Source organism: Triticum urartu, chromosome 2A, assembly GCF_056163025.1.
Source record: "Triticum urartu cultivar PI428250 chromosome 2A, HENAU_Tu73, whole genome shotgun sequence".
In the NCBI taxonomy this organism is placed as follows: Eukaryota; Viridiplantae; Streptophyta; class Magnoliopsida; order Poales; family Poaceae; genus Triticum; species Triticum urartu.
The window spans coordinates 47,493,060-47,516,622 of record NC_141874.1 but is presented as its reverse complement, the minus strand read 5'-3'; the positions used below and the strand labels follow the sequence as shown (position 1 = coordinate 47,516,622).

At 46.0% G+C, this 23,563-nt stretch overlaps 1 protein-coding gene across 1 annotated transcript; it reads left to right on the top strand.

Annotated features, from left to right (window-relative positions):
- Positions 1-1,312: 1,312 nt before the first annotated feature.
- Positions 1,313-2,717, top strand: LOC147983557 (uncharacterized). Its single transcript, XM_087540771.1, has 3 exons — positions 1,313-1,342; positions 1,702-1,978; positions 2,074-2,717. Exons 1-3 carry the CDS (start codon positions 1,313-1,315, stop codon positions 2,715-2,717), a joined length of 951 nt encoding a protein of 316 aa, XP_087396897.1.
- Positions 2,718-23,563: the final 20,846 nt, after the last annotated feature.

The window sequence follows — 23,563 nt, the reverse complement described above, 5'->3', positions numbered from 1 at the left end:
ACGACTTACCAGATGACGTGGTGGAGGCTAAAACCCAGTCCTTGTTAAAAGAGGGCACAGTGACCAGCAACGCCTTCGGCTTACTGCCCTTCTACAAGAAGAACCCGGCCCCTGCAGTAAGTCATCAGCCTCAATAACTACTCTTCACCATGTATACTTTGCTTTTACTCACAACCTTTTATAATTTCTCACAGGCAGATGACAGTTTCTGGAAGGTCCAGTATGACCATGAGGCGGCCAAACAAGCCAGGGCGGCCAAAAGAGCCGACAGAAAGACCGCCAAGCCTACCACTTCCAAGAAAAGGAAACCAAGCGCCTCAGAGATGTTCCAACTTGATGACTCTGATGACAATGAAGAAGAGGTAATTTTTAAACTTCCCTGACTCTTTTATCATCATCCCACTGACATTACTTCTCTTTCAGGAAGACACGGGAAACAGCCAACCCGTTGAAGAAGAGGTAACTATAATCTCCTCCGACTCCGAGCCTCTGTCGCGTCAGAGAATTCGAAGAGTAACCCGGAAAGTAAGATTTTCACATCCTTTGGCTTACCAAGACCCTGACTTTCTTTTGAAGCGACAGCAAATTGAAAGACGGAGGCAGACCCGGACCAGCAAGGATGCAGAGCTCTCCTCCGGCTTACCTGACGTCACCAGGAAGCGTCGGAACGAGGTTATCTCCGACTTACGCCCTGCTTCGCCTTTGGCGGGTTTAATTCGTCAACCTCTTAATTCATCTGACTCCAATTATCAGTATACCTCTCCTTCCTCCGGCGAGTCTATGCAGTCAAACATGCCGGCTTTCAAGACTGCCCCTGGGTAATGCCGATTAGTTTAGCTTATGCTTTATCTTACTCATGTTTTTGTACTCACTCTTCTGCCTTGTCCACAGTGTGCAAGTGAAGCCCAGGAAGAAAACCAAGAAGGATAAGCCGGCTCAAGACCCTATAGTAACTGAGCCAGAACTGGGCACGGCTGCTCCCGACTCTTCCACACATCAGCCACCGCCTGAGCCGGCTCATGACATTCCAGCACCAACTTCTGACCTGCCTGCTGAAGATACTCTTGATGGTTCTGATAACCCGGAAGCACCTAGCCCGGCCAAGACAATTGATCCAGAAGTGGAAATACTCAAGACTCAGTTTGTTGAACCAGCTCGGCCCACCGTGCTTGCCAAGTGTTCTGCTAAGGAGGAGTTGTTAGAACACTGAAAGGCCAAGATGGACATTACTGACTATACTCATTTGAGTAATGGAGATATCGTCTCGGGCTATATCAACCAAGTGCATAGCAGCCGTGACCTGGAAATTGACATGGTGAAGCAAATACAGCAAAAATCTAAGGTATGACTTATGCTACCTTCTCTTAACCATACTTACTATGCCAGCCCCCAAGTCTATTGCTTATGAGTAAATATGCTGTAGACTTACAAAACTGTCTAGCACCGTTTGTCCGACTTAGAAAGAAAACAATTAAGCCGGCTGTAGCAAGAAATGTTGAACTTGCGATACACATTAGCCCCCAAGTGGCACGTATCTTTGGTTGCAAAGTGCATGGGACTTAATCTGCTTAAACCGGCGTTGGAAAGTAGAATTCATCAGCACACATTAGCCCCCAAGTGTCAAGTATCTTTGCTTGCAAAGTGCTTGGGACTTAACTTTATTTGTATCATGATCCTGACTATAACCCGGTACCAATACAGACCACCATAAGTCAATTTGAGTCGGAGATCGCGGACCTGAAGAGCCGCCTGGCAGCCCAGGAACTTGAAATTCAAAAGGTCAACTCCAAGTTTGAATTCAGCGTCTCTGAACAAGAGAAGCTGAAGAAGCACTTTGAATCGAAGAAGAAAACCTGGGCTGATGAGAAGGCCTCTCTAGTGACTCGGGCCGAGACAGCCGAAGCATCCCTTGCAAAAGCAAACACCGAGCTGTCCGGCTTAAAGCGTCAGATATCTCGAATGGTCTCAGCAATCTTCGGTAAGTTACTTTATATGAACCTCGAATATTGAAATCCTTCCTTTGATGACTAGGTTAATTATTACCTCCGGCTTACCCTTTGTTTAATAACACAGGCCCCAGGAGCACAAACCTCAAGCAGGATGTGGTGGTTAAACTGAAGGCAGTCTACACTCTGGTGGAGCAATTGTACACCGGGTCACCATGTGCTTTGGCCGTTGTGGCTTTATCAAATGATGTCCCCCATCTCCTGCAAGATGTGCTAAAACGGCTTGCTGTGCTGCCTCAGCGGGTCCAAGAGCTAAGACGGGCATCTGCCAGAGCCGGAGCGATAGCTGCCTTGAGCCGGTCCAAGGCTTGGATTCTAGAACTAGATCCGGCCGACCTCAGTCTTGGATATCCGAGTCTGAAGGAGGATGGCACCTCGTTTGATGAGGCGGACTTCACCGCCTGTGTAAAAGACATACGCCCTGTGGCTACCCTCATTGGGAACGACACTGATCTTACCAAGTACCAGCCGGGTTATGACAACGAGAACCGGAGGATTCCAACACCTCATTATGATGATGTCAGCCTGATCCCTCCAACTCGTAAGCATACCTTTGCCCCTGAGGTCGACCCAACCGGTTTAATAGATGATGAAGCTGAGTTTGAAGCCTTGAGTGGCATTGACTGGGCCTCCTCAACCTTCCAGGACAGGGCAGCAGACGAAGAGGCGGAGAAGGATAACCCGGAATCGTCCAGCCAACCCAAGGAGTAAAGACGTCGGGTGTCATATGTTTGTATCTTTGTGGAAACAATGCTTCACTATTCAGACTCGGGGAGTCTTGTAATAGGGTAGAAAAACTCTCGATTTTTGTCATGCCTTCGCGCATGTTTATGGCGCTCAATACTTTCTTAAGCCGCCATCGATGTATATCTCCAGCTTTTTATTGATCTTCTTGTTCCTTTATGTTTAAGCAAAAATTACTTGCCTTATCCTGCATGAGGAACAAACAAAGAATCCTCTGGCCACTTACCGCCGCAAGGGTCATATAAAGGTATTGATAACCCGGAGTATATACCAAGCAATGTTTAGGAAGGACAACTTACGATTAGACTTAGTAGGCATAATCATAATGACATACCTATGATGCTTGCAGTTATCTCTCCGGTTTATATAACCCAACCCTGAGGGTAAAGTTAACTCCTGAAAATTGATATATAAAGATTCACCTGGTACTTAGTAACCCGAGGCAACTAATATTAACCCGGAGGATTGTGATTCACTCTATTGTACTTTGACGAAGATCTCAATATAACCGAATATTGATACTTATAAAACATGATTAATAATAAACAAAGTTAAAAAGGCTTCTGATTCGAATACGATCAGTGAACCGTTCCAAAGGGGTTAAGCTAAGATTCGCATACGATCATATAGCCCCCAGTGGCTGTGGCGATGCCGATCAAGTGGGTATCGACAGCTATGTTCTCTTTGGTTCGAATACGACCTATGTTTGAACAGGAAGCCCCCAAGTGACCATAAGAGTTGTTTAATGATGCTGATTCGAATACGATCCACGTCAGACCCAAAGGGGTTAAGCTATGATTCAAATATGATCAAGAAGCCCCCAAGTGGGTTTGGCAGTATGCTGATCAAGTGGGTATCGACAGCTATGTTCTCTTTGGTTCGAATACGACGTATGTTTGAACAGGAAGCCCCCAGGTGATCATGGCTAGATTCAGATATGATCATAAGCCGGACCAAAGGAAAAGCCGGATTCAGATATGACCCGCTCCCTCTTGGTTATCTCCACCACATAACAAAGAAGACACATAAACCTTTTTGGGGTGGAAAAAAGGATAGAGGTCCTGCTTTATTGCTTTATGTAATATATACATAATATAAATATATACATATTAGAGCCGGTGGCTCAAGTATAGTAAGGCCGAAGATGAGCGATATTCCCCGGTCGGCGGGTCTCCTCCTCCGACTTACATGAGTCTTTGTGCTCTCGAACATCGATAAGGTAGTATGACCCGTTGTTCAGATTCTTACTGACCACAAAGGGTCCTTCCCAAGGAGGGGATAACTTGTGCATGTCAGATTGATCTTGGATGAGTCGAGCACTAAGTCGCCTTCTTGATAGGTTCTGGACCTAACCCGGTGGCTGTGGTAGCGGCGCAGGTCTTTCTGATAAATCGCCGAGCGGGCTATTGCCAAGTCTCGCTCTTCGTCCAACAGGTCAAGTGCATCTTCACGAGCTTTTTCGTTGTCCGCCTCAACATAAGCCGCCACACGGGGTGAGTCATGCCGGATGTCACTTGGCAGGACCGCCTCTGCTCCATATACCATAAAGAAAGGTGTGTAACCCGTAGATCTATTAGGTGTAGTATTGATGCTTCAAAGTACAGAAGGTAACTCCTCCACCCAACAACCCGGCGTCCGCTGCAAGGGGACCAAGAGTCGGGGCTTGACACCCTTCAAGATTTCTTGATTAGCTCTTTCTGCCTGTCCATTGGATTGAGGATGAGCCACAGCCGAAACGTCAAGCCGGATATGGTCTCGTTGACAGAACTCCTCCATAGCTCCTTTGGAGAGGTTAGTGCCATTATCAGTTATGACGCTGTGTGGAAAGCCAAAACGAAAAATCAACTTTTTCATGAACTGGATCGCCGTGGCTGCATCACACTTACTGACTGGCTCCGCCTCCACCCACTTTGTAAACTTGTCAACCACCACCAAGAGGTGCGTCTTTTTATCCTTACACCTTTTGAAAGGCCCGACCATATCAAGCCCCCAGACTGCGAACGGCCAAGTAATTGGAATCATCCTTAATTCTTGAGCCGGCACATGGGCTCGTCGTGAGAACTTCTAACATCCGTTACATTTACTGACCAGATCTCCGCATCAGCATGAGCCGTCAACCAATAAAAACCATGACGGAAAGCCTTGGCCACAAGAGATTTTGAGCCGGCGTGATGACCACAATCGCCTTCATGAATCTCACGGAGTATCTCCTGACCCTCCGCAGGTGACACGCAACGTTGAAACGCTCCGGTAACGCTGTAGTGATGTAACTCGCCATTAACGATTGTCATGGATTTGGACTGCCGGACGATTTGTCTGGCCAAGGTCTCATCTTCAGGTAACTCTTCCCAGGTCATATAAGCCAAATAAGGCACTGTCCAATTCGGGATAACGTGAAGAGCCGCTACCAGCTGTGCTTCCGGGTCTGGCACTGCTATATCTTCTTCTGTGGGTAACTTGATAGAAGGATTATGCAAAACGTCAAGAAAGGTGTTAGGTGGTACCGGTTTTCGCTGAGATCCCAGCCGGCTTAAGGCATCAGCCACCTCATTCTTCCTTCGATCAATATGTTCCACCACATAACCCTTGAAGTGCCCAGCTACAGCATCAACTTCACGACGGTAAGCCGCCATAAGGGGATCTTTGGAGTCCCACTTGCCTGACACCTGTCGAGCCACAAGATCTGAGTCTCCTAAGCACCTTACCCGGCTCAAGTTCATCTCCTTGGCCATCCGGAGACCATGGAGTAAGGCCTCGTACTCAGCTGCATTGTTAGTACAAGGAAACATAAGCCGGAGCACATAACCGAATTTGTCACCTCGAGGGGAAGTTAACACGACTCCAGCCCCCGAGCCTTCCAACTGCCTGGACCCATCAAAATGAATAGTCCAATATGTGTTATCAGGCTTCTCCTCAGGTGCCTGTAGCTCTGTCCATTCATTGATAAAATCCACCAAGGCTTGAGACTTAATAGCCATGCGTGGCACGTACTTCAGACCATGAGGCCCGAGCTCAATAGCCGACTTGGCGACTCGTCCTGTGGCCTCTCTGTTCTGGATGATGTCTCCCAATGGGGCAGAACTTACCACTGTGATAGGGTGACCTTGGAAGTATTGCTTCAGCTTCCGGCTTGCCATGAACACCCCGTAAACAAGCTTCTGCCAATGATGGTACCTTTGCTTCGACTCGATGAGCACCTCACTGACATAATAAACCGGCCGTTGAACTGGATGCTCCTTACCAGTCTCCTTTCGCTCCACTACGATTGCAACGCTGACGGCTCGTGAATTAGCAGCCACATATAATAGTAAAGGCTCTTTGTCAATGGGAGCTGCAAGGACCGGCGGCTCAGACAACTGTCTCTTCAAATCCTCAAAAGCAGCATTAGTAGCATCACTCCAGATGAAGGTGTCTGCCTTCTTCATCAACTGATACAACGGCAGGGCCTTCTCACCTAACCGGCTTAAAGCAGCAACACGACCCGCCAGTCGCTGAACATCATTGATGCACGCCGGCTTAGCCAAAGAGGTAATTGCCTTGATCTTCTCTGGATTAGCTTCAATGCCCCTGTTCAATGCCCCTGCAGGTACACCAAATACACACTTCTCCGGGTTGAGCATCATTTTATAAACCCGGAGATTATCAAAGGTTTCCTTCTCTCTGGACTTCACCACTATGTCATCCACATAATCATGAACATTACGCCCGATCTGATTGTGGAGACAGTTCTGTACACACCGCTGATAAGTCGCCTGGGCACTCTTGAGCCCAAAAGGCATAGACACATAGCAGAAAGCTCCAAACGGAGTTATGAAAGCGGTCTTCTCCTGGTCCTTAACTGCCATCTTGATCTGATGATAACCAGAGTAAGCATCCAAAAAACTCAAACGCGCACAACCCACCGTAGCATCAATGATTTGATCAATACGGGGGAGAGCAAAAGGATCAGCCGGACAAGCCTTGTTTAAATCCGTGTAATCCACACACATCCGCTAGGTGCCGTTCTTCTTGAGTACGAGCACCGGGTTGGCCAACCACTCCGGGTGAAAAACCTCAACAATGAATCCGGCCGCTAAGAGCCGTGCGACCTCCTCTCCAATAGCTTTCCGTCTTTCTTCGTTAAATCGCCGAAGGAACTGTCTGACCGGCTTATATTTTGGATTAATGTTAAGAGTGTGCTTAGCGAGTCCTCTCGGTACACCCGGCATGTCAGAAGGTTTCCAGGCAAAGATGTCCCGGTTCTCACGGATGAACTCGATGAGCGCGCTTTCCTATTTAGGATCCAAATTGGCACTGATGCTGAACTGCTTAGATGAATCGCATGGAGTAAAATCAACAAGCTTGGTCTCAGCAGCTTACTTAAACTTTGTTGCCGGGTCATGCTCTGTGGTTGGCTTCTTGAGGGAAGTCATATCTGCCGGGTCAACGTTATCTTGATAAAATTTGAGTTCCTCCGCTGCGCAGACAGACTCGGCATAAGCCGCGTCACCTTCTTCGCACTCTAGGGCCACCTTTCGACTTCCATGCACAGTGATGGTGCCCTTGTAACCCGGCATCTTGAGCTGCAAATAAACATAACACGGCCGTGCCATGAACTTGGCATAAGCCGGCCGCCCGAACAAAGCGTGATATGGACTCTTGATTTTGACCACCTCAAAGGTTAACTTCTTAGCCCTAGAATCATGCTCGTATCCAAAGGCCACCTCCAGCTCAATCTTACCGACAGGATATGCCGACTTACCAGGCACCACCCCATGAAAAACGGTGTTGGATGTCTTTAAGTTTTTGTCAGTTAGACCCATGCGCCGAAAGGTCTCATAGTAGAGGATGTTGATGCTGCTACCTCCGTCCATGAGCACCTTAGTGAATTTATACCCACCGACCTGCGGAGCCACCACCAAGGCTAGTTGACCCGGATTATCAACCCGGGGAGGGTGATCCTCCCTACTCTAGACAATGGGCTGTTCTGACCACCTCAAGTAACGAGGGATTGCCGGCTCAACAGAATTCATAGCCCTCTTATGGACTTTCTGATCACGTTTACACAAGCTAGTGGTGAACACGTGATACTGCCCACTATTCAGCTGTTTCGGATGGCTCTGATAACCCGACTGCTGCTGCTGCTGTCCTCCTTGACCAGACTGCTGTTGATTATAGCCGCCTTGATTACCCTGAAAGCCGGAACTTGAGCCGCCACCCGGACCATGATTGCCATCAAACGTATTGGAGTTCTTGAAAGCCTTCATAATCGCACAACCTTTACACAAGTGAGTGGCGGGTCGTTCCCGGGTGCCGTGTCTCGAGCAGGGCTCATTGAGTAGCTACTCAAGGGATGGACCTGACCCGCCAGATCGAGGGGGCGGTTTTCCCTTACATCTCTGGTTGTTACCCTATGCGTTGGCATTGGCTACAAACTCCGGGTTACCCTCCGCCTTACGCTTATTGCCTCCTTGATTCGTCGGGTTATGCTGCTGACCCTTTCCATTGCCATTTTTCTTTCCCTTCCCTGTCTTTTCCTCATCATACGCGGGGTCCTTGGTACTATCAGAATCGGCATACTTGACTAAAGCCGCCATCAGCATACCCATATCATTGCAATCATGCTTGAGGCGTCCCAGCTTCTGTCTCAGCGGCTCAAAGCGGCAATTCTTCTCCAGCATGAGAACTGCAGAGACGGCATCCATCTTGTCAGATGAATGTATAATCTCCTTGACCCGGCGCACCCAATGTGTTGTGGATTCACCCTCCTCTTGCTTACAATTTGTCAAGTCCACTATCGACATAGATTGCTTGCACGCGTCCTTGAAATTCTGGATGAACCGGGCTTTTAGCTCTTCCCATGAACTAATGGAATTGGGGGGTAAGCCCTTTAACCAAGACCGGGCTGTTCCATCCAACATCATGGTGAAATACTTAGCCATTGCTGCATCACTGACTTCTAACAGCTCCATGGCCATCTCGTAACTTTCAATCCACGCCCCGGGCTATAAGTCGGCCGTGTAATTCGGCACCTTTCGAGGTCCCTTGAAGTCCTTGGGTAGACGTACATTACGCAGAGCCGGTACCAGACAAGGAACACCGCCGGTTCTAGTGGCTACTCCCGCCTCAACGGAAGTCGTCGGGTAAGCCGGTAGGTCCTGTTGGGCGGCCAGCTGAGCCTCTAGCTGAGCCGCCCATTCGTCCTCCTGACGTGTTCGATCTTGCACCGGGTTATACCCGCCAGGCTGATTTCGGCGCTGGGCGTTGCTTGACAAGGCCTCTGACTCCAAGTGTCTGCTGTAACTCGGGCTCCGGTTTGGATGAGGCGGAGCTAACCAGGGCGGAGGAGTTGAATGGATCTTGTCTCGGCTGTAAAAATAAGTTTCTTGCTGGGCCAAAGCTGTCTGGACGAGTTCTCTGATCCTCCGGGTCTCCACTGCTGTCGGATCATCACCGTCCACTGGGAGAGCCGCCAAACGTGCTGATGCTGCAATTAAGTTCTCCATAGGGTTGGAGAAGTGACCCGGCGGTATTGGCACATAACGGGGCGGTGGCATATTCCCATGATGCGACGCCGTCACCTTAGGCTGAACCGGGCCCCCCGCTCCGGACGTCATAAACTGATTTGCGCCTGGCGGGTTACTTGGGCCGGCTCCGGGTGTAGCAAAAAGATTCCGAGGGTCATAAGTCGGAGGCAAATGGGACTGAGTTTTCTGATGTCTCCTCCTCATTACCTCGTTAGATGTGTTTAAACTCATTGTGAGCTGGAAAGCCTCTGCTTGAAGTTGCTGTGCCCGTGCATCCAAAGCCGCCCGCTCCGTGGCCAATCTAGTATCCTCAGCTGCTAAGGCCTCCTTGGCCCGAGCGATCTCTTCACGAACCCGTGCCACCTCCGCCTCATGCTCATCTTGATTTGCAGGGATGACTGTAGCGGTCAACAGGGCCGTGAGCTTGTCCATAAGATCCATCAATATTTGAGCCGGTGGGCGCACAGGACCGCCTGTCCCGGCTGCTCCTAGCCCGGACGTTATTGCTGCCGAAGCCGTAGAGTTTTGGCCGGGTTGGGTACCAGCCATGAAGACTCCTGCCCAGTTTGGCGACTCAGAGGGGTCCGGAATAGTGCTGCCATCGGAACAGCCCCCAAGCACGCCGTCTTGAACTTGATACAGCGAATCTGTTGAACCGGCGGACGAATCACCGTCAGAGAGGACGGCCGTCTCTCCATCATCTTTAGATCATTCAGAGAGTTCACCTCCGTGGATGCAACCCACGAAGGCACGCTTCACGACAGGTTGAGCTCGGGTGGGTTTCGCACGCCGAGCCGTCTCGACGAGGTCGGTGCAGTTGTCCGGCTCAAGGCCCGGCTCACCAATCCGTCCGATGAATACGTGGATTCCGCCAAAGGGGACCCGGTACCCGTACTCAATTGAGCCGGCGTCAGGGCCCCAGCCTTCGTCGTCGATGTAGATCTTGCCGCGACGACTCTTGGTCATCCGGCCGACTGCGTATCCTTTGAGCCCTTCGAAGCTACCCTTCAAGAACTCAAATCCACCGTGCGCTGGTCCCACGGTGGGCGCCAACTGTCATGGAATTGTCACGGTAGATGTCCTCTTGCAAGGACTTAGTCGTGGAGCCATCGCAGCTAGGAAGCTTAAAGGGGTTAATCGGGACAAAGGACACGAGAGGTTTTTATACTAGTTCGGCCCCTTACGGTGAAGGTAAGGCCTACGTCTAGTTGGGTTGGTATTGCTTGATGTTTCGATAACCAGGGAGCGAGATACGCTATGCCCGGCTCTCGATGGGTTGTTTCTTGCCCGAAGCCGCCGGCGGGTCGTCCCCTTATATACACGGGTTGACGCCCTGCGGCCTACAGAGTCCCGGCCGACTCATAAACAGTGTCCGGCTTGATGACTAGTTACTTCTACCTTATGTTACAAGCCATGCCATCATGGCGGTTTATCGCTATGGGCTTTAAGCCGCCCGTGGGCTTTAAACCCTATGAACCGCCATCCTCATGCTGGGTCTTGGTCTTCTTTCATGATGAGTCCTCTTTGCATAACCCGGCCCCTCCTGGGCGGCTTACACAAATAGTTATATCCCCAACAAACCTCGTGGTGGAGCGTCTGCACTCATAATATTTAATATTATTCAGCGATATAAAATTAACCAATCATCTCCACAGTGGACTGGAAGAGTACGAAACACGGCAGCCCAGTGTAGTTACATCATACTAGTACATGGCTAACCCATGCTATCACCATATTTCCTGGCTTCTGTGCGACACCTATCTCTAGTAATCCAGCAGCCTGTATCGCTTCTCCCTCCTCGTCTCTATCAAAGTGCGGCGGGCTGGCGTTTCTGCCGTCTATTGAGGTCGGTTAACTATCACATGTTAGCGACATGCCAAGAGCATTCTAAAAAAAATTCCTTTCACATTCCGTTTTCAAAAAGAAAAAAAATCCTTTCACGTACAAATTTGCCTGTATGCTTTGAGCAACTTGCATGTCCTATACTGCTCCTGTTTGATACTCTAACTTAGCTAGATGTTAGACTAACTCATGACTAACCCTGAATTAACTGTAGCCAAAGAGGTGTTTGGGTGACAGGGTTAGATTGACAATAAATGCACTTCATGGAGAGAGAAAAGTGATTTTTCAGTGGTCCCAATGAGAACTATCTCCAGTTAGCACTTCTTAGGTGGGATAGTTTTTTTGGTGGGTTCGGTGCAACTTGCTCCAATTTAAACCCTCATGCTTGGATACTTTAGGGCTATTTGAGCCCCAACTAGCTCAAACTAACTCTAACCCATGGATCCAAATAGGGCCTATGGCCAGTCTCAACGTGAAGCAGTCGCGTGCACCGAGAAGCGGCGCTCTCTCGGCCGTCGCGCCACTTCAAAGCCGGCGCTAGTGAGAGGTCGCCTCCGCTCTGGCCGGGCATTAATGCGGCACTGACGCTCCAGGGCGACGCTGACCATTTCATGCGGGAAGCACGCACTGGCAAGGGAGTATAGGTTTCGTTTCAGGTGTAGTACTGGTAGTTTGCAAAACTACTCAATTATTGCACTCAGTTTCCTAAGAAATTATGGTAAAAAACGTTACTGCAAAACCCGCTTCCCTTCTCCTTCCTCTTCCACCGCCCACGCATGTCCGCGGGAAGTGACCGGTCAACCCTTATATAGGAGTGCTAGCACAAAAAGATGCATGCATGACCACTAAAATTTCCATATTAAAGCGCCGCTCCGGCAGGAGTATGGTGTATGTTGTTACCTTCGGCCGGCCCATGGCTACCGGGAGACGGCGACCAGAGAAGAGGCGGCGGGAGGGGAATGAATGCAGCTACTGTTTGGGTTCGCCTTCCGGCTTAAATAAATGCGCAACATCACGTGTACCCGTGGGTGCACAAATTGTAACATACGTGTCTGTTTAAGTGGGTGTCACGTAACTGGTGTGTGTGTGGGAGAGATTCTGAGAGACAAAGTGTGTGTGTGCGACTCTACTCTTTGGACATGTACTCAACCTTTTGCATCGGGATATAAGTATAATGGTATTTACTTTAGCTAGTGACTTACGTGGCCATGTTAACGTGGTTGTGTCAAAAAAATGTCACTTCCTGCTCGTGATTTGCATTATATAATTACAAGAAAGATTCTCGTGCATTGCATGGAACATCAATATGCATTTTTTTACAAAACACATGTTAGATTGACCCATGCAGGAGTAATCCCATGTGTAAAAACTAATGATATCTCGAGAATTTTATCGGAAAACTGGTATCTCGAGAATGTCATCAAAAAAATGAAAGATGAGAGATAAGGCGAGGAGGAGTGGAGCGTGGTGGTGACTGGTGGTCGGAATGGGCGGAGGCATGGGGATGGACGGCGCCGGCAGGCGGCAGCGGCCACCATGCATGCTAGATTGTTCGACAAACTTATTCCTTTTTTAATTGCTGAGCAATGAGGTTGCGGGAGATAATGATGTGGAGAGAGGTGCGGGTATCTTTTGTAAAATTATCATATTTTGCTTTCTATCCTCAGATATAGATCATACGGTCTGTATTACAAGATGGTAGGCACAGCATCACTGCCAACTCGTTTTTTTATAAGGGTACAGATGATAAGTTTGCTGACTACTAAAGTAAAGTGGAATTTTTCCATGTTATGCAAGTAAATAAAGGTGATTGTTTATCATACGGGTAAGGTTGGATGAAGGGTGGTAGGAACAAATGCTCCGCCTAGAGCATGCGTGTGTGAGATGGAGTCTTAGTGTGTGTGGGGGGGTGTGAGAGAGAGAGAGGAGAGAGAGATGGAGTCTTAGTTTGTGTGTGTGTGAGAGAGAGAGATGGAGTCTTAGTGTGTGTGTGGGGGGTGTGCGTGCGTGTGTGTGTGTGTGTTTGTGTGTGAGAGAGAGAGAGATGGAGTCTTAGTGTGTGGGGGGGTGCGTGTGTCTATGTGTGTGTGTGTGTGTGTCGCGGGGTCCTCTGTGGCGGATGTAATTTAAGTGTGCATGGCTTCATCATAGAGAGGTGATGTGTATGGCAGAGGCCACCAACGATGGGGTGCGAGAGAGAAAATACCCGTAGAGAGGGAAGAGAAGGTGTGTGCACGTGAGAGGAGTCGACATCGAGAGAACGTGTTTGTTCGAGAGACTCCGAGGAAGACTATTATATATCGATGGTGCATGTAGGCGGGAATTAAACAAAGGGATGGTCTTATTGGTTTCGGGGATATAGTGGAAGAGTGAGAGGCGCGGGGGGGGGGGGGGGGGGGTAGCTAGAAGGAGATTGTTAAGTTGAGTGTGTGTTTTACCCATCCAGGCGGAAGTTATGTGCACAAAAGAGGAGAACGATTCGATGTGGCGTTAGGATTGAGGGTAATTAACTACGTATGGAGACATAGAGACCTTGAACGTGCATGTGTGAGAGGTATACATGTATACGTGGGATGTGTGTGTATGCGCGCGCATGATCGAGATAAAAAAAGAAGACATAAGTCATAAGATCAATGACATGGGAGAGATGGATCGGTATGACAATATGCATGCATGTGAGAATGCAGGGAAGAAGGCCCGACAATTGAGCATGTGTTTTTGTCTTCAAGAGATAGTGGCGTGGGCTGGAGCATGCATCTATGGCGAGCAGAGGAAGTGAGGCGCAACGATTGTGCAAAAGAGACCAACCTATAATTAAATGCATATGTATGGAGAGACATATATAGTGTGGGTGATAGGAAGCAAGACTCCGTGCGAGAAAGAAATGTTGACGGAGAAACTACAGATAGATACAGAGATGGAGATGCTAGCTAGAGGGACATCCGCTAGTTTGGGTGTTGGAGATGACCGTCGGGTGGTTCAAAGGGTGAAGTTATATATGTGTGTGAGAGGGCACTTGACTGCATGTAGAGAGAAACATATGTAGTGTGCTTGATAGGAATCAAGAGTGAGGGCGAGAAAGAAGGTTGATGGAGAAACAGATAAATAGAAAGATAAAGATGCTAGCTAGTGTGCGTTAGAGATAGGAGTCGAGTGGATCAGAAGGGTGGGTTATGTGTGTGGGTGTGAGAGAGATAGAGAGAGGGTGCATGTGAGTCACATACAAACAGATATCAGAGAGAAATGAGATCCAGAGAGAAGGAGTTTTGTGTCTGCGAGAGAGAAAGATATTTCACAAGGAGAGTGATAGCTAGAGAGACATACGAGGGAACGCAAGATATCTCTAGGGAGAGAGGGTGTGTGTGAGCAACATACAAGAGAACAATGGAGAAATATGAGACCCTGGGAGACAGAGTTTGTGTTTGTGTGTGAGAAAGAGATATTGAAGAGGAAGAGTCGTAGGTTCTCATATCTAAGGAGCGAAAGACATCTCTGTATGAGGGGTGTGCGAGTGGCACACATGGGAATAGTAGAGAGAAATAAGACCCCGGGAGACAAAGTTTTGTGTTTGTGTGAGAGAAAGAGATTCCACATGGAGAATCATAGTTAGAGACACATAGCAGGGAGCGAGATATACTTAGAGAGAGATAGAGTGATGAAGGTCGAGGGAGAGAGTACCGTCAGTGTGTTACAAAGATAAAAGATCATTGTCGACATACAGGTAGCACGAGAGATACCTGAGAGACGATGAACGCGTATAGGTCCAGAGAGATAGTCCTATATAAGCATGAGTGATAGCTATATGAGACGAATATCTGGATTAAAGGGGATTCAAATATTTAAACTGGAGATCACGACATCAATAATATCATAACGCAAATTGGTGTATCAAACATGCATATTCATTTGAATTTGGGCACACGTGTAATGTTATATAGTTTATCAATATTGGTGATCCATAGATTCTTCAATTACAAACAATGCATGGTTTATATGCAATTAATGTCTAAACGGGATTACACTATATGTTGCGTGTGTGAAACACATTATACATGTTTGAGAAGTAAAAAAACCCGCATGAAACACACATTAATTGGAGACAGTTAGCGAGGAATGGATACATTGGATTTCAACATAAAGTGGTTTCAAATATTTGAAAATCCAAATTGATGGATACAACCTTATGAATCTGAGATCATGCCATTTGTAAACCATATTTATGTATAAATGGTGTTGTGCTTTTGAATGTATATATAAAAAAATGATGTATATAGAATGTAATTCCAATTGAAAATAGATCCCGCCTGGAAAAAATAGAATACAAACGGGATTTGAATTGAGTTGGCACAGTAAACGTGCACTCTGCAAAATTTGAACGAAGCGGGGAAAGTCGCAGTAACCGCCCGAAACCAAAATCTGTGAGATGGAAATCACTACTGCCTATCCCTGCCACGCAAAGCCTATCTGCTGTATTTCTATAGGTTTCGATAGGGGTAGGTTTGTAATTTCACCCAAACGTGACGTAACCGCCTCTCACCCGGATTCATACACGTTGGGCGCCAAAAGACAGTGTGTCCTTGGCCAAAATCGACTCCCTCCCCGATTCATATTCATACACAGTGGGCGCAAAAAACAAACTCTCGTCATCAAATATTCGGTGTATGCGAGATTACCGTCCTATCCCCAACCGACTAATGTTGCTGTGATGTAGTAGAAATTTGAAACGGGGGCTAAGTTTGTAAATTTCCTCGCATTTGAGACAAGCGCGCCCTGAATACATGGTTCCCCCTTCCTCTCTACCTCCCTTTTCCCCATTCGTACTCCGTGGGTGCCAAAACACCCTCTCCACCCCACCCTCCTCCGTCCGCCGTCGTCCGCCACCCCATCCACCGCCGTCCTCCTCCACCATGACGGAGCTGATACCCCGATGCCGCCGTCCATTACAAGAGATCGACCTATATCATCCACGGTGTCGGACCGGGATCCTTGCATCCCGTCCTCTCGCTTCATCCCCGCCGTCGTCCACCTTGCCGTCGCCGCTCCTACGACCGTCTTGTCCACCGCGCCCTGCCGACAACGTCTACCCTCCTAGATCTGCTTCCACGCCGCCGACAGCCATCGCTACCGCAGCACCGTCAAATTCTGAGCAGATGTGTACACGGCGCCGCACCAGAGGCGGTACTCTTTCGTATCTGCTCAACTTATTTATCACAGCAAGAAAATAGATCGCCACTGCTTTACTCTGATTTCTTGTCTTGGTTGCGAAGTTGCCTTTGTCCGGTTTGCACCTTCATATCCGCCATGGCACGCTCAACACTATACTCCCAATGCTTATGGTTTTCCCCTTTTATATTCCACACTAGTCAAATCACAGTAGACTAAATTTCAAAATTGGGTCAGTCGATTTTTCAAAGCTCGCCGGAGTTCGCCGGTGCGATCGAAGGGGCTCGGGTGGTTGTGGGGCCTCGCCGAACAAAGAAAACTCGACGCGGGTGGGGGTTGGGGCGGGGGTGGGGGTGGGGGTGGTGGAGGAACACAGGCGGTGGGGGCCGGTGGTCCGGCCGGCGGCCCATGCGTGTTCTTTATGGGAAGAATCAGAGACGAGGAAGAAGAAGGGTTAGGAGACGTAGGATCTTCATCCAACCGCCTGAAATGGTCGAGAGACAGCTGGGAGTTGCATTCTTAATGAGCTCTGGTTCATCATGTGTGGGCACTGCGCAACCAACATTTTATTATCCAAAATCTGCTTGCTCTTCTTTACCATTTTCCTCTTCTGTTCTTCTTTAATATGTACTCTCTCCGTTCCTAAATACAAGTCTTTGTATAGATTCCACCATGGACTACATATGGAGCAAAATGAGTGAATCTACACTCTAAAATGTATCTAGATACATCTGTATGTGACCCATAGTGGAAATCTCTACCAAGACTTATATTTTGGAACGGAGGGAGTATGATAGTAGTACAGTATGTTCCTTGTACTGAAGATGAGCAGGGACATTTGCAGTGTAGAGGTCTATACGGTCGGTTGTGATGGACACTTTGAGCCTCTTTGATTCGTAGGATCTTGTAAACATAGGAATAGGATTTGTAGTGGCCTGCCCACTTGAATCCTATAAGAATAGCAAGGAAATGCGGGGAGCTGTGTCGCCTTTGAGAGTTACACTGATATTAACAGTACCGCACCATCACTTGAAGAGAGCTGGTATCCGAAGCCTTTCTAGACGTACCGGCAATACTAGCACATATATTCCAGCAAGTTCCACTTTGCTGATTTTACTCTGATGCTTAAGGTTTTCCCGTTATATCTACACTATGATCTGTGTAGCTGCTTTGTGTCGCACTAGCAGCAGGCCACTCTTGAAGCTAAACACTGCAATGACTTACAAAATTGGCACCAAGGCATTGAGTGTCATTCTGGATGCAATGAAACTCATACGCTCCCCACCTGTTGATTCTTGTTCAGAATATGATCCTAATGACTATTCTAACCTCGAGGAGTCAAAGGCAGATGGCCTGTCCTGTTCACCCATCAAGGTGCATGTTCTAATTTGGCAATGTTTTATTGATTGCGGGTATCTTGCATATGTTGTCTTGCATTTCTTCTACTTTCTTGCACTGCCATCTGCTTAGTTTACTCACCATATATGTCGAGATGCCATGCCCATCCATTATCAATACATATTCCATTTGTCATCATACCATGTTTTTTCACTCAAATGCTGTTCTTGTGCATCAGACATCAAAAAGGAAGAGGGTGATTGCCGAACCTGAAGGAGCACCAGCAAAGTCCTTGAAAAACATGGTGGTGCCGGAGAAATCAGACAACACCCCACTTATATTGGTTGTACAACCAGTGACACAAAACGTAGGACCGACTCTAGCAGACTATACCCATACTTCACTGGCCACACCACTAGCCCCACCACATAGGACCTGCACTCCAGCAAAAGGTATACCGATTTCATTTGCCATAGCACCAGCTGTACCACAGAAAAATCCCACTCCAGCAAAAAGTACAGCAAGTCCACCGGCCGAAGACCTATCCCAACTGCAGAGACAACCAATTCCTGCAGATTGGAACCCCATTCCATTTATTCCCAGTTTAAAAGACAATGCTTTAAATGTTGTTAGGGACTAGGTGCATATATTCCCATCATGGGAAGATTATTGTGAAGACAAACACCATTTTCACATCTTCCTGTCCAACTTACGTGTAAGTGCTATTATTCATGGTTATTATTTTCCTGTTTTCTGCTAATTGAACACATCAATGATTTACATTACATTGTTGTAACTAGGCGAGGGCCAATCTGGATAGTCATGACGAGCAAAGCTTGCTTGTGCTTTTCAAGGAAGCATTGCAGCAGTATCGGTGTTACCTGAGGAAATCACACTTTGATGGCAAGTCTATAAACGAATTTCCGGTGAGGTCTCCTGTGCTAAATTTAGAAGACATTGAATGGAAAAACCTTGTTATGCACTGGTCTCGTTCCTAGGATGAGGTACTGTCTATGAAATCACATGACAATTTGAACTTCTACTTTTCCGCATGTGCCTTACAGATCTTTTTTGCAGGAAATCTACTCGAAGAAGAATTCCGGTTTGACAAGAACGACAGGATATCGCAAATATGCTGCCCGCTGCTTTGCTCTTGTTAGTACATGTTGTCCTGTATCACTGTACTTGCATACATACCTGGTTCATTATGTGACAGCGGTATGCATGATAGCTTGCTTATCAATTGTTCGCTCCAAATTATCTGATATGCATGAATGGTTACATTAGTGTAGAATATATCCAATGCCAATGTTTTTTTAGCTCTGCATTGTTCTTGTAAGTACATGCTGTCCTTTATCAGTGTACTTATAATGATAGGTAGTTGTTCATGTACCATCACTCTGCAGCTTATTTTCCTTTGCCCTCCATTTTCTACACATCAGATCTATATTTACTCTTACCATAAGGTTGGTACTGAAGAAGTTTAGTCGTGCATTGCTCTTGGCTGTACCTTTTGCCTGTATCGCTGCACTTACATTTATAGCTACTTGGTTATGTAGCATCACTCTTCATCTTATCTTAAATATTCACCATTTTTTTGTATATTATCACTTCTATATTTACTCTTAACAGAATGTAGAATAAAGGCAATGCTTTTGAAGAAGATTCTGTGGTAAACTTCTTGAATTGCCCCCCCCCCCCATCAGCATGGACAAGGCCTTTATAGAGCCTGTCTTCACCAATAATGTAAGTTTGTCCTTCTCAAGCCTTCAAACTTTGTTGTATATATTTGGTGACTTTGTCGTTTATTATCACATCTATATTTACTCTTAACAAAATGTAGAATAAAGGCAATGCTTTTGAAGAAGATTCTGTGGTAAACTTCTTGAATTGCCCCCCCCCCATCAGCATGGACAAGGCCTTTATCGAGCCTGTCTTCACCAATAATGTAAGTTTGTCCATCTCAAGTCTTCAAACTTTGTCGTATATTATCACATCTATATTTACTCTTAAAAAAATGTAGAATAAAGGCAATGGTTTTGAAGAAGATTCTATGGTAAACTTCTTGAATTGTCCCCCCCCCCCATCAGCATGGACAAGGCCTTTATAGAGCCTGTCTTCACCAATAATGTAAGTTTGTCCATCTCAAGCCTTCAAACTTTGTTGTATATATTTGGTTAGGCATGACTGCAATAGCTGTTTATTTTTGGTGTTTGCATCAAATTGCTTGTTTAAAGTTTATTATGTAGTTCATTAGCAAAAGTTTGTCCTTTCTCAATTTAAGTTTTCAGTTGTACAACCAAGTTCCTTCTTCATACCATGTAAATTAAACTATACATAGCAAGTGATCTTCTTTTGCACTGCATGTATGCTTCTGTTCTTCATCCGTAATCCAGTGGTGTGGTGAACCTACCCACTACAGCACAATGTCATATTCTGCAATGTCTTAACTATGAACAATGTCATATCATTCTACTATTATTTAAACCGTCTCTTTATTTGCCAATCTGAAATGGTATAAATTGACAGCACACTAACCATTAATACTTATGAGTTCTTGATTTGTAATCCAGTGGTGTCTGATACGTCTCCGTCGTATCTACTTTTCCAAACACTTTTTCCCTTGTTTTGGACTCTAACTTGTATTATTTGAATGGAACTAACCCGGACTGACGCTGTTTTCAGCAGAATTGCCATGATGTTGTTTTATGTGCAGGAAACAAAAGTTCTCGGAATGTCCTGAAACTCCACGGGATGTCTTATAAAAAATAATAAAAAATCCTCGACAAAGATGAAGACCAGGGGGCCCACACCATGTCCACGAGGGTGGGGGGCACGCCCCCTACCTCGTGGGTCCCATGGAGACCCTCCGACGCCAACTCCAACTCTATATATTGGCTTTCGGGGAGAAAAAATCAGAGAGAAGAAATCATTGCGTTTTACGATACGGAGCCGCCGCCAAGCCCTAAAACCTCCCGGGAGGGCTGATCTGGAGTCCGTTCGGGGCTCCAGAGAGGGGGATTCGTTGCCGTTGTCATCATCAACCATCCTCCATCACCAATTTCATGATGCTCACTGCCGTGCATGAGTAATTCCATCGTAGTCTTGCTGGACAGTGATGGGTTGGATGAGATTTATCATGGAATCGAGTTAGTTTTGTTAGGGTTTGATCCCTAGTATCCACTATGTTCTGAGATTGATATTGCTATGACTTTGCTATGCTTAATGCTTGTCACTAGGGCCCGAGTGCCATGATTTCAGATCTAAACCTATTATGTTTTCATGAATATATGTGAGTTCTTGATCCTATCTTGCAAGTCTATAGTCACCTACTATGTGTTATGATCCGGCAACCCCGAAGTGACAATAATCGGGACCACTCCCGGTGATGACCATAGTTTGAGGAGTTCATGTATTCACTATGTGCTAATGCTTTGTTTCGGTACTCTATTAGAAGGAGGCCTTAATATCCCTTAGTTTCCAATAGGACCCCGCTGCCACAGGAGGGTAGGACAAAAGGTGTCATGCAAGTTCTTTTCCATAAGCACGTATGACTATATTCGGAATACATGCCTACATTGCATTGATGAATTGGAGCTAGTTCTGTGTCACCCTATGTTATGACTGTTACATGATGAACCGCATCCGGCATAATTATCCATCACTGATCCGGTGCCTATGAGCTTTCCATATACTGGCTCTCGCTTATTTACTTTCCCGTTGCTACTGTTACAATCATTACAAAATACCAAAAACATTACTTTTGTGTCCTTTACTTTTGTTGCCCTTACCACCACTATCATATTACTTTGCTACTAAACACTTTGCTGCAGATACTAAGTTTCCAGGTGTGGTTGAATTGACAACTCAGCTGCTAATACTTGAGAATATTCTTTGGCTCCCCTTGTGTCGAATCAATAAATTTGGGTTGAATACTCTACCCTCGAAAACTGTTGCGATCCCCTATACTTGTGGGTTACCAAGACCTTTTTCTGGCGCCATTGCCGGGGAGCATAGCTCTATTCTTTGAGTCACTTGGGATTTATATCTGCTGGACACTATGAAGAACTTGAAAGACGCTAAGACAACAATTTATCCCTCAACTACGAGGGGAGGTAAGGAACTGCCATCTAGCTCTGCACTTGATTCACCTTCTGTTATGAGTAAGCTTGCGACACCTAAACCTGCTTCTGCTATTCGTTCCGATATGTCGCATGTTATTGATGATGCCACTTCTGCTATGCATGATACTTATGATGAAACTACTTCTATGCCTAATACTACTGTGCCCCTTAGTGAATTTCTTAATGAACAAATTGCTAGGGCTAGAGAGAAAGAAATTATTGAATCTGAATATAATGATGAAAGTGATGATGAAGATATGCCTATTATTCCTGAGGGTTATGTTTTTGATATGGAATTTTCTGCCGCCATTTTAGCTTGCAAAGATAGGTATGAGCTCAAGAGGTTATTAGCTAAATGGAACAAAGAATCACTTAGAGATAAAATGAAACCTGACCCTGCTTTTGCTACTTCACCCATATGTGTTCCTGATAAGGATTATGAATTTTCTGTTGATCCTGATATAATTCTTTGGTTGAATCTGATCCTTTTCATGGCTATGAATCTGAAACTGTTGTGGCACGTCTTACTAAATTAAATGATATAGCCACCCTGTTTACTAATGATGAGAGATCGCGTTACTTTTATATACTGAAAATATTTGCGTTCTCATTAAAGGGTGATGCTAAGATATGGTTTAATTCCCTTGATCCTGGTTGTGTGCGTAGTCCCCAGGATATGATTTATTACTTCTCTGCTAAATATTTCCCTGCTCATAAGAAACAAGCTGCTTTAAAGGAAATATACAACTTTGTGCAAATTAAAGAAGAGAGTCTCCCACAAGCTTGGGGGAGGCTTCTCAAGTTACTTAATGCTTTGCCTGATCATCCTCTTAAGAAACCTGAAATACTTGATATCTTTTACAATGGACTAATCGATGCTTCCAGAGATTACCTGGATAGTTGTGTTGGTTCTCTTTTCAGGGAAAGAACACCGGATGAAGCTGAAATTCTATTGAATAATATGTTGACAAATGAAAATAATTGGGCACCTCCTGAGCCAGCCCCTGAGCCAGCTCCCGCTCCAATTACTGAGCTTATTCCTAAACCAACTCTGAAGAAGAGAGGTGTTCTACTTCTCAGTCCCGAAGATATGCAAGAGGCAAAGAAATCTATGAAAGAAAAAGGTATTAAAGCTGAAGATGTTAAGAATTTACCTCCTATTAAAGAAATACATGGTCTTAATTTACCGCGTGTCGAAGAAACATATGATCTTGATCCATTACCTATTGAAGAACCTCCTGATCCCGATATCCCAACACAGGTAGTAAAGGTAAATTCTCTCTATAGATTTGATGAAGGTGATATTCCTCACTATAAGTTTGCTAGACAATGCTTAGAAGAGTTTGATAATTTTATTGTCAAACAAGAAAATTTCAATGCTTATTTTGGTAGACAATTGAAATATGATTCGGATATGATTAAATACTTGGGTGATTACATGGCTAATATTAGAGGTGAACTTAAACTTGTTAGCAAACATGCTTCTATGGTTACCACTCAAGTAGAACAAGTACTTAAAGCTCAAAAAGAAGTGCTTGATGAAATGAATAGTAAGAAAAACGATTATGTTGTTAGAGTGGCTACTAGAACTGGTAGAATAACTCAGGAACCTTCGTATCCTGAAGGCCACCCTAAGAGAATCGAGCAAGATTCTCAGAGAAATAATATTGATGTTCCTAGTTCTTCTAAAAAGAAGAAAAAGAAAAATGATAGAACCGTGCAAACTTCTAGTGAACCTATTGCTGAACCACCTGATAATCCAAATGATATATCTATGTCTGATGCTGAAGCACAATCTGGTAATGAACATGAACCTAGTGAAAATGTTAATGATGATGTT

Excerpts from the sequence above, each read along its gene's own strand:
- LOC147983557 (XM_087540771.1), top strand. The coding sequence starts at position 1,313 with ATGGTGAAGCAAATACAGCAAAAATCTAAG. Across the intron at positions 1,343-1,701 it reads AAATACAGCAAAAATCTAAG|ACCACCATAAGTCAATTTGA; the intron begins GTATGACTTATG and ends GTACCAATACAG. Across the intron at positions 1,979-2,073 it reads AATGGTCTCAGCAATCTTCG|GCCCCAGGAGCACAAACCTC; the intron begins GTAAGTTACTTT and ends TTAATAACACAG.